The sequence below is a fragment of the Peromyscus maniculatus genome, chromosome 9 (genome assembly GCF_049852395.1).
Source record: "Peromyscus maniculatus bairdii isolate BWxNUB_F1_BW_parent chromosome 9, HU_Pman_BW_mat_3.1, whole genome shotgun sequence".
Taxonomy (NCBI): Eukaryota; Metazoa; Chordata; class Mammalia; order Rodentia; family Cricetidae; genus Peromyscus; species Peromyscus maniculatus.
In genome coordinates, this window is record NC_134860.1 from 9,680,590 (window position 1) to 9,692,699 (window position 12,110).

At 43.6% G+C, this 12,110-nt stretch overlaps 1 protein-coding gene across 3 annotated transcripts in view; it reads right to left on the reverse strand.

The window, feature by feature from the left end:
- Positions 1 to 12,110, reverse strand: part of Wdfy4 (WDFY family member 4) — a 254,176-nt gene that overhangs the window by 191,399 nt on the left and 50,667 nt on the right. For all 3 annotated transcript variants that reach the window (XM_006976744.4, XM_076544367.1, XM_076544368.1), the window contains one exon: positions 8,673 to 9,250. In XM_006976744.4, the coding sequence (XP_006976806.1) occupies positions 8,673 to 9,250 (578 nt within the window). The remainder of the gene's footprint in view (positions 1 to 8,672; positions 9,251 to 12,110) is intronic.

Consider the following 12,110-nt stretch of genomic DNA (forward strand, 5'->3'; position numbering starts at 1 on the left):
ACCCCCTGTCCTCAACAGGAGTGAGGAACATAACGCCAAGTGAAGACTCTTCACCAGGAAGATCCCTGTAACATGAAACAAGCAGACAAATGGAAAATGGAAACTCTCATCCTCTCAGACACATAAAACTTAACAATGAAACAAACAAAAAGTTAAGAAGACAAGCCACTAACAACACCCCCACAACTTCACAGCTTCTCAATATCAGGAACAAAAGACGATGAGTGAGCCAAAGGGCCAGAGAAATACTGCAGAGTCCTGCTTTCTAAAAGTGTCAGTGCTCACATGGAGATCGAATGAACAGATGAATGAGGCAAAGAAATTAACTCCAGACCCAGACAAGAAAGTTAGCAGAGCATAATAATGAATAATTAACTTGTATCATTTGAAGAAAATGGCAATTGCTATTGAGAAAACTGTAAGATGGGACGAAAGAGCCAAGAGCTTTGTTGGAGACAGGTGAAGGAGGGTACAGATACCCAGGGACAAGTTATTTTAGGCAAATGGTGCTGCCATGGCAAAGGCCCCACAGCAGGAGTATGCCTGGCATATTCAGGAACCAGCGAAGAGCCTGATTATCACCTGACACCAAAGCCACATAAAGACAACACCGCAAACAACCTACAGAACAATATCCTATATGAACATACATGCACACCCCCATCCACAGCATCAGCACACAGGCATATCCTATAGCGTACACTGAGGACTATACACCAGGGCGAACAGGACTTGATCCAAAAATGCAAGAGTGCTCAGCACAGGAAACTCATCGATAAAATATATCACTTGGGAGAACACCATCACCTCAACTGCTGCACACAAAGCGTTTGACAAACCCCCGCCCTATTTCAGGCTGGAAATGTGAGGGACAGAAGAACCCTTCTTCAACACGACAAAAGTACTTATGGAAAGTCTTTGGTTATCATGCCAAATGGTGAGGGCCAAACAGGGAACCGAAAGTGACACTAAGCACCAAAATCACTGTTCACAAGAGAAGAGCCAAGGTGGATAGCTCACACTTGCTCAGTTTAGAACTTATAGCAAAGCTGTAGTGATCAAAACAATGTGGGGACAGCATGAGGACAGAGAACAGTGAGACAGATTTAAAGGCCCGGACATAAACCTGAGTACCTATGGCCAGCTTATTTTTCACAAGGGCACCATCCCCCATCATGGATGGACTCAGAACAAATTGTGCTGGGATACCTGGATGGCCACATGTGAAAGAAAGGAGTTATGCTCGGCTTCACACCATATGCAGAAGGTAATTTAAATGGATCAATGACACAACATAAGAATTGAAGTCATAAAACTTTTAGAAGAAAATATCAAGGTAAATCTCCATGACCTTGGATTCGGCCATGGATGCTAGCATATGTTGACAAAACCACAAGAAAAACAAACATAGGTCTTGACAAAAGTTAAAACATTTTTTACATCAAAAGTCATCACTAAAACATGAAAGGACAACCTATAGAATGGGAGAAGATAGTTACAAATAATATATTTGATAATGATCTAATGTCTGCAATAAATAAAGAACTCACACAACTCAACAAAAAAGTCTGTGGTTTCTACCCAACTTTTTTTTTTGTTTGTTTGTTTTTTTGTTTTTCGAGACAGGGTTTCTCTGTGTAGCTTTGCGCCTTTCCTGGAACTCACTTGGTAGCCCAGGCTGGCCTCGAACTCACCAAGATCCGCCTGTCTCTGCCTCCCGAGTGCTGGGATTAAAGGCGTGTGCCACCACCGCCTGGCCCAGGTTTCTACCCAACTTAAAACAGCACATGGTCTTAAATAGACATTTCTCCAAAGAATACACAGATATCCAATAAACACCAGAAAAGATATTCACCATAGTTAGCCATTGGGGAAATCAAAACCAAAATTGCTTTGAGTGACCGCTGTACACGCTAGAATGGCTGTGCTCTCCCAAGGGAGCACAAACACTGGCAAGCATACAGAGAGTTAGAACCCTCATAGACCACTGACAGGGATATAGAACCATCCCAGGTGCCGTGGGAAAGACAGTTGGCAGGTCCTCAGAGTTAAACAGAGAATCACCATCAGACCAAGCATTTCATCCTAAGTATATCACCAAAAGATTGAACATATGGACTCAAATATAAATATGTAAATAGTCACAGAAACACTGTTCACAATGGCCAAAAACTGAAAGAAATTAAGTGTGCTCTAACACCTCCATGGATCACCAAACCTTGGAGTGTACACACAATGGCATAGTATTTATTCATCCAATAAGAAGGAATAAGTACTTTGCATCCCATTACGACACAAATGAACTTCAAAAACATTAGTCTGTGTGAAAGAAAGGCCCATACCCAGAACAGGTAAAATCACAGAGACAGAAAACAGACTGTGGGCTGCCCTAGGGTTAAGGAAAGGAAAGAGGAAGGTAGGTATATGGGCATAACTTAAAGATGATGAAAATATTTGGGACCTATATAAAGGAAGTCATCACCTGACACTGTGAATACATGAAATACCCCTGGACTGTTCACTTGATAACTGTGAATTTAACCTTAATAAAAACTACAACATATATAAGGTATTTTGACAGGAGAAGACACTTACAGCCCCATGGTCAGAAGTTCCCAACTCTACTTTGCTTACCAACTATGATAGGGACTTTTAAATCTGGTTTCTGGAGCTAGAGAGGTGGCTCAGCAGGTAAGAACGCTTGCTACTCCTGCAGAGGTCCTGAGTTCAGTTCCCAGCACCCACGTCAGGTAGTTTACAACTGTCTGTAACTCCAGCCAAGGGGATCCTGTGCCTCTGGCATGCATAGGCACCTGCACTCACACACACACACACACACACACACACACACACGCACGCACGCACGCACGCACGCACGCACGCACGCACGCACGCACGCACGCACGCATGTGCATGATTAAAAACAAATCAATCTTAAAAATGAATAAAGAATGAAATCAGAGTCCTAAACCCCAACTTCAGAGCTGCGTTCTCAAGCATCTCTCTGCAAGTGATTGACACCAGGACCTGACTGGGTCTGTGGTAAGAGCCAGGGAGCCAGAGGGAGCTCCTGGGTGTGACGTCCAAGTGGGGATATGAGACAGAAGAAGCTATTGTCCAGGTGACACTCTGTGAGGAAGGAAGGGCGCTGGGTAGAGGAAAGGGGGTGTGTGCAGCACCGCAGGGGATATGACTGTGAGATTCCAGATAAAGCTGGGGGCCAGGTAACCACCAGAGGCTTCCGGATGGAACATCACCCAGCTCAGCCATCACACTCACGTCAATCACTGGCATTTCCTAAACTGATGTTCAATGTATAACCCGGGCCTGGGGTGAGGGCTCCGTGAGTGAAGCGCTTGCAGCCCATGTAAGTGTGGACTGCAGTTCGAATCCCCAGACCCCATGTTGCCCGCCTACAATCACAGCACTCAGGAGGCAGAGACAGGGGATCCCTGAATAAGCTGACAAATGAACTCTGTGTAAAAGTAAAAGACCCTGCTTCAGTATACAAGAGCGGCTGAGAAAGCGGCACTCCACGTAATTCTCTGACCCCAAATCAGTGTGTGTGGCCAGACATGAGAATATGCATAAGCACATACACATACACCCTACACCATGCTCTAGAACAGCCACAGACAGTGACTCTTCTCACTCCCCATCCCGTCACATCACAATCCTGTCCACAGACTTCCAGAGAAAAGCCTTGGGTGAGGAGGGGGAAAGGACCCCAGAGCCACATTCCTCGCCCTCCTCCACCGATAATTATCTTCTGTAATGTGCAATGATGTGAGTGTGGTGTGTGTGTTGTGTGGATGTGGTATGTGATGCGTATAGCATATATGTCCTGTGTATATGAGACAGAGTTTCTCTGTGTAGCCCTGGCTGTCCTGGAACTCGCTCTGTAGACCAGCCTGGCCTCAAACTCAGAGGTCCACATGCCTCTGTCTCCCGAGTACTGGGATTAGAGGCATGTGTCACCACCACCTGGCTGCAGTGCATATTTTTAAACGGTTAGAAAAGGGTAATAAAATTGCATGCAGGATTGATGATAAGCCTCAATTTTCAGATATAGTAATTTCAATGGACGTCAAGTAGAATGAAGTTTTAGAATAATCCACACCCACATCCATGAAGTGAAACTACAGAACAGGAAAGATGCAGATCTTTAAAGAATCCAAAGTAAGTTGAAAATTTTTTTTCTGTTTACTGGCAAAGATTTTTTTCCAAAGAAAAGCAAATGGTTAATAGCCATAATTAAAATAAATAGCTAAGGGGACCTTTTCTGTGTTCCAAGAAAAAAAAAACTGTTAGTCCAAAAGTATATACCAAGCAAAATCACCTTCCATCAATTAGGGAGAAAATTAGTATATTTTTTTCAGACTAATAAAACTTAAGAGAGTTCATCCCAATTAGACCTTAAAGAAAGGAAAGCTCCAATGATGTTCTATGGGGAAACAAAATAATACCACATTAAAAGGTGCAGGTGCTAGGAAGAATGGGAACGGGAAGTATATCGTCTAATGCAGAGTCTAACTGATATGTAGAGTCTAAATATGTAGAAAGTCTAAATAAACTTTGAATAAAACAATAGACAACAGATTTGAGAGGTTACCTGAAATAAAGTGAAAATAAACTACAGATCAACACTAATGTACAAGTCAGTACAGCAGTGCTAAGATCTCTATGGTTCTTTCTGTATAATACAAAAGGTGATGAAGATTTAAACACTGAGAAGGCCTGTTAAGTTACTTCAGGCAATCACTAAAATACTAAGCATAGAGGGTATACACTAAATACTAATAGATGGAAAACATTAAATTAAAAAACACAGCTATTCAGATACAAAGAAAAATAGGTCAGATACAAAACAACAAAATATCCAGTTTCCTCTTTGTATTTTATACTGGATATTCACAAGACTGAGAATGAACTTACGTCCACATCACTCACCCTGTAAAACAATCAATTCAAAATTAAATGTCTTAATTTAAGACCTGAAACATGAAACTGCTAAAGGAAAAGATGCTCTAGGTCCAGGCAAGACTTTCTGAGCAGGACTCTAGTAGCACAGGAAATAGTTTCAAAAACTGGCAAATGAGATTATTAACTAAAGAACTTCCCTATGGCAAAGGGGACTGTCATTGAAGTGAAAAGATGGCAGTCTACAGAACAGGAGGAAAGTCTTTACCAGATGATTTGGACAGAGGTTGGTAACCAGGAGACATGAAGAAATGTAAAAATTCAAAAATAAAGAAACAAAACTTCCAGTCAATAAAATGAGCTGATGAAAAGACAGTTCTCAAAAGGAGAAGCACAAAGTGCCAGTAAGCAAACTTTTCAAGTGTTCAACATCCTTAACTTTTAAAGGAATGCAAATTAAAACTTTTATAAGATTCCATCTAGACGGGCAGTGGTGGCACATGCCTTTAACCCCAGCACTCAGGAGGCAGAGACAGGCGGATCTTTGTGAGTTCGAGGCCAGCCTGGTCTACAGAGTAAGATCCAGGAAAGGCACAAAGCTACACAAAGAAACCCTGTCTCGAAAAACAAAACAACAACAACAACAAAAACTCATAACAAATGCTGGCAACTATTGAAAGGGAAATGGACTTTTAATCATTGCGTGCAGGAATGCAAGCTTGTACAACCACTATGGAAATCGATTCAGAGTCTTCTCAAAACACAACCAATAGAACTATCCTAAAACTAAGCTATAACACTCTTATGCATATTCCCAAAGGACTTTGTCCTGCCACAGAGATGCTACCACATCCATGTTTACTGTTGCTTTATTCACCACAGCAAGGAAATTACAGCAGTCTAGACTTCCACCAACAGATGAATGGAAAATGACATGATACATGTGCACAATGGAATTCTATTCAGTCATAAAGAAAAGTGAAAGTTTCAGGAAAATGAGTGGATGGAAAATATTTTAAGTATGGTAAGCAAGGCTCAAAAGATAAATGCTTCTGAGACTGTGTGTGTGTGTGTGTGTGTGTGTGTGTGTGTGTGTGTGTGTGTGTGTGTGTGTGAGTAGAGACCAGGAAACTAGGAAAGTCTGTGAGATGGGCAGGAGAGTTTCAGGGAGGGGGTGGGGAAAGTTGTGGTACACATGAGATGTGAAGGTTGGGGATGAGAATGTATAGAGAAGGTATAGAGATGGGCTAGGGAGATGGGAAGAGAGCTGGGGAGAGAGAAGAGCCAGGGAGCTGGGGAGAGAGGTGGACCAGGGAGATGGGGAGAGAGATGGGGGAGGAGAATCAGCCAAAAGTAAATTATATATGAAATCGCCATAAAGAAACATGTTACTTTGTATGCAAGTCAAAAATAAATTAAAACATTAGTAGATACATATGCTCTATTATAGTGGTTTTTAATGTATCTTTCTTGACAAGTGACACCCCAAACTGACTTAGCCATTTAATGGTATGGGAAAACAATTACAAATTTGATCCAATGGTCAAAAATTGAACATTGTTCTAACAATTAGAAGATGTGCATTCTTTCCAGGTCCATGTGGAGTATTTATGGAAATTTATCACCTTGATGGCTTTGGAGGTAGCAGTGAACAGCAAAGGATGAGCAGGGCTGGTCTGCAACATTGCAACACCCAGCACAAATTCCATGGAAGGCGGAAAACACAGAGCTGTATAGCAATGTAACATCAGCTTATTGAATACAAAAGGACACAGAGAAATGCATGGATTTAAAAGAAGACTGTGATGAATCATAATGATCCAGGAAAAGAAAAAGATTCCAGAATGAGCCCCAAAGGAGAAAACGATGACAAATCAGAAGAAAATAAAACATTCAGGTAAGAGAAACAGAAAATGTCAAAAGCAGTTCAAATGACAAATTAAAAACAAGCCTCTGGCCAGAATGCTGCAGGAGAGAGCACCAAGGAGATCACAACGCTGGACACTCAGGGTGAGCTGGGGACAACCCAGCAGGAGACAAATGCTAAGAAGACAACAGGGTCTGCTGGCACACCGCAATTCCTGGCTACTCACAAGGCTGAGGTAAGGGGATCTCTTGAATCCAAAAGTTTGAGGCTAGCCTGGGCAACATAGTAAATGCATGCCCCTCCCCTCTTGAAAGAAAAAAAAGAGCAGCCTTTCCCAATAAATTGAAACTTAGGTAAATGAAATGGGGGTGATCTTGAGCAATAACTTACCTTGGTAAGTTCAAAATAAATAGAAATTTGTTCCACAATAAGCATTGTTCTCACAAGAAAACACCAGGCTCACAGAGGCTTAGTGGGGAACCCTAGCATAAATCCCAAGTCTAGAAGTGGTTTTTACACTACCTCTACCAGAGAACAGATGACAGTCCAACTCCTGCCTGGATAGCATACACTGAACAGTAAAAACCGCCAAGAAAAACCAAATGCTCTCATGAACACAGATGTAAAATCCTTCCTAAAGTCAGCAACTCAGGTGTGACAATCAATGTACTGGGAACATCTTGGTTGGCACAGAGATGCAATATTAGACATGACCGGGTACGTTCAGGATGGTATGGCCACAGACAAGATGCAGGATTAGAAACAGAAAACCCATAAATAGACGAAATTATCCTTGAAACAAAGATGTCTTATAATTGTCTCAGTATATGGAGACAACACGCATCCCTCTGGCCTCTGGAAAATGGGGACCTTCTCCGGACAAACTGTAGTGTCACCACGGTATCAATGTGACTTTTGTCTTTGTTGCTTGTGTAGAATGAAAGAGGACATCGACTGCCGATGTTATGGTCTTAGCCATACACAGAAAGACAAAGTGTGTTTTCTCTAATTCATGGGTCCTAGAATTCCTTAAAGACATGTAAAACACAAAACGGATACTGGAGGAATGAAGGCGGCCATGGAGAAAGGGACAAGGGACAGCGTCCCTAGGGTGGTGAAGGAGACTGGGATAAAGGATGACCTACGTGATATGTATGAAAGAACCGCTCTTTGTAGAACCTAATTCTGTGTGCAGTGAATTTACATCACTAAAAATATTTTTAATAATAAAAATAAGTAAACTACGATATATTTTGCACACTGAAAAAGAATTTTTAAAGTAATATTCAGAATGGGTGGGGATGGGTCCTCACAGTCCTTGCTTTAGAGGAACTACGTTCTACAGTTAAATGTCTTTGCAAAAGTCTGAGCCTGTGGAGAGGATATTTTGCTAGGAAAAAAAAATGGAAGTAACACACAAGAAAGAGCCCTGTGGTTGGACCCTGTGGTTTGTGCGCCAACAATCTGAAAAGCTCACCCAAGCCCCAGGCAGTACTCTGGGAGGGAAACAAGGCCACAGAGGCCCAGGTCACCTCACACTCAGGAAGACCCCACATAAGTACCCATAACTCCCAGGAGCACAGAGGATCCCAGAGGAGGAAGTCTGTCTCCATAGAGGCCTGCTCTTGCCTTCTAGGGGTCCAGAAGCCTTGCAGGCTCTTGTCCAAACCAGCAGATTCCTCCAGCCCTATGCTGACTCAAGTCAGATTTGCTATGAGGAACTTGGAATCCTCTAAGGGACTTAGAAGTCTGACAACTCTCTAGCACACCCAGTCTGTACTGTGGCCTGCTTACCCATTGTACCCACAGGGACAACTGTATAAGAAAGGAATTGGTCCCAGACACACTGGTGACCCACAGCAGAAGCAGTCAGTCCAGTGCTAACCTCTCCTCCAGGTCCGGCCACTGCTTGAGTTGGCCTTGGCGGCCACTGGTATCTCCCTTTTGAGCATCCACAGAAGGCTCCTGCCCAGCACTGGCCGGCTCCATCAGGTCCGTGCGGAGGTGGAGGGTGCCACTGGCCATGCTGTCTAGGAAGCTGAGGATCTGCAGGCAGTTCTGCACCCTGGGTGGGAATGGGCAGCTGGAGGAAAAGGCACAGCTCAGCAAATCCACGAAGGGCCTGGCCTTCATGTCCGGTGAGGAGAGCTGGTGGGCCCCTTCCTCCTCTGGGGCTCCAAAACAGCCCAGCAGACAGAGGTCCTCGGCCAGTTTCTCAAAGAGCCCATTGCTCCTGAAGAAGTGCCCATTGACCGGGTCCAAGTGCAGGGCAGCAGACACCACACAAAGGGTATGCAACACCAGCTCCAGGGTCTGCCTGGGGGACACAGCACCCCATGTTGGCACCGCAGGCACTTGGAGGGACCCTTCCAGATCGGAAAGCAGGGACAGCAGTCCATTGAAGCCACTGGAGACTCGGAACGCAGCATGGCCCTTGGGGGTCTCCAGGATCCGGAGTAGAGACTGAAAGAAGCAAATAAAAATGAGTGAAATCCAGCGGACAGGTCAAGGCCACATCCAGGCTCAGCCCTGTGAGTCGTGGACACCAGGAACTAGGTAAGCTAGATGGACAGTTCTTAAACATTGGGATGTCAGTCCTGTTCTTTTTGGTTGTTATTTGAGGTTGTCCGTGTGTGCCTTTTCTCAAAGGGTGGTCTTTACAGGGCGTTCTACCTGCTAGCATCTTTATGTAAACATAGTTCCCCAACAGTGGTTCTCAATCTGTGGGTCAAGACCCCTCTGGGGGGTCGAATATCAGATATTTGCATTATAGTTCATGGCAGTAGCAAAATTAAAGTTATAAAGTAGCAAAGAAATAATTTTATGCTTGGGGGGTCACCACAGCATGAGGAACTGTGGTAAAGGGTTACAGTATTGGGAAGGTTGAGAGTTTTGACCCCCTGCCCACAGTCCTCACCCCATCCTAAGAACAAACTCTTACACACACACACACACACACACACACACACACACACAACTGCTGGGGGGTTGTCTCGGCTTGCCAACAAACTGGGGCTCCATTTGATAAGGAACCACACCAGACTTGCTCACCCTGAGAGAATTCAGCTGCATTTAATTCTCTATGTGAGGAATGTGACATCTCTCCAATGTGCAGGAGACACACAGTGACACTGTAAAACTTCAGCTTATTATCCTTTATCTCCCTCTCCATTCGAGCAGCAGGGCTCTGCCACATGAGGAGCGAGAGAGTAAAGGCAATCTATTCAGCAGCAGGCTGTAAAGATGAGGATTTCCAGAAGGGAGTACAAACCTTCCGTGGAACAAGATACATGGCTACCAGACAGTCTAGACCCTGTGTGGGAAGTGCAGCTCAAATGGTCAGAGTATACACAAAACCTACCACCCTCCAATTGGCTGAGCCGTCTATAGGAAAATGTACTTCTCTCTAAAATCAAACCTTCACAGAGCACTTACAAAATACATTCACTGCCCATAGTATGTGGTGTATAATAGATAGTCCACACATGGATGGGAAGGAGAATGAGAAGAAAGAGGGGGAGAGAGAGGGAGGCGAGGAGGGAGGGAATGAAGTAGGTATGGACAAGTTTACAGAAATACTTAAAGCCTACAGTCCTGGCATTGACCTCAAAGACAGGAAGCACTGGAGCTCATCTGAGACAGGACGCCATCTCCAGCATGGTTTTGGATAGCAGCTGGCCTTTGTGTAGTAGACCATGGAGAGAGGTTTGAGGTACTTTATTCTTTTAGAAGGTTAATGCTGTACTGAATCAAGAAAAGGAATACAGTTCAGAATCAATGCTGGGAGGCTTGAGATATGATTCAAGGCAAAAATGAAAGAGACTCTCACTTTGGGCTAAGAGCCACCACTTAATGACATGGCTTAGGATGATACCCAAAGCTTGACAGATGGAAGTCAATAGACAGGGAAACCTGGGTACTCGAAAACAAAGACCCAGACCAGTCCTTCAAGACAAGCATGTATGTGGTCAGAGCAAGGTTCCTCCAGAAGAGCAGTGCTTAGGAAATGTGAAAGCTCATGGTACACACTGACTGGGCAAGGCCCTTGTCTGTTTAGACAGGGTCACAGCTACCTGCCATTATTTCTGGAAATCCTGATTGGCATGAGCAACTCACTCCCAACTAAGAAGCATTTCTTGAACTAAACAGGGAACTCACTCAACTATGAAGTGGGTAATAGTTTAAGCCTCTTCCTTCTAAATGATAATCCACACAGCAGTCTGAGCATGGAAATCAGTCTGTAAAAATCTCCTTATTTGAGACTGGTCTTGTGCCTGGTCATGTGATATATGCCATGGAAACATAAGCCAGTCACCAAGACATTAATTAGAAAGCCTTATAAACGCTGACATCTAAAAGTCTATATTTCCATGAGAGCTTCTCGTGGCTCATGAGCACCAGGAGGTTGGCCTCAAGCAAACGGAAAGAAGAAAGCCCTTTAATTTGTCACGTGACACAGGCCAAAGCCAATGCAAAGAGGGGGAATGATTAAATAGGAAGACTTAATAGATGGTGGTTAATTGTCTGAGCACTGGTCCCTGGCCCCAGAAGAAGCAAATTCCAGTAGTCCAACCGTATGCCAGACATGGCTAAGAAGAGTTCCATCTATCCTTCCAAGAGTGGTGAGAACAGATATTTGAAAGCAGAATCAATCCAACAATAATCTTCCCCCAGGATCTGTGTCTCTCAGTGGGTGTCACCTAGATGGCTACTTTCTTTCCTCTGGTTGGGAGGGGGAGGAGAAATGGCTGCCCTTAATTGTTGCTTTGTTCGATTTATTAAATTCCAGGTCATTATCTAAAATGGGGGTAATCTCATTAGAATGTAGACTGCTCTATTATTTCTTGGGATGGGGTTAATTTCATATTTGCAGAGTCATAAAGTAAAGAGTCCAAAATCCAATTACAAAGGCTTAATTTCATAGCAACTAAAGAGAAACATTTCTATCATAAAGGCAAATAAATATTTCGGGACTTCGGGAAATGATTTGTCAGGAGCTGGGGGCCTAGGCGGAGGGACCTCCATTACTGTCATTCAACTTTGCATGATAATGCATCACATAGGGGTCCAAGTCTGCAGAAAGGAATAAATTGAATCAACAGAAGTCAAAGTAATCAGGGCAGGGTTGACACATTTCAAGAAAGGTCAGCCTTAAGCGCATTTTCTCATTCTTAACTCAGTTACCATGTCATCGGCTCTGAGTTAGTATTCCTCTAGCCCAAATCTATAAAATGGATGTCTGCTGCACAGCGCTAACTGTGTTAGGACTAACAGGATTTATTTCACATCCTATTATTTGTTATTCCTCATAATTTTCCATGTG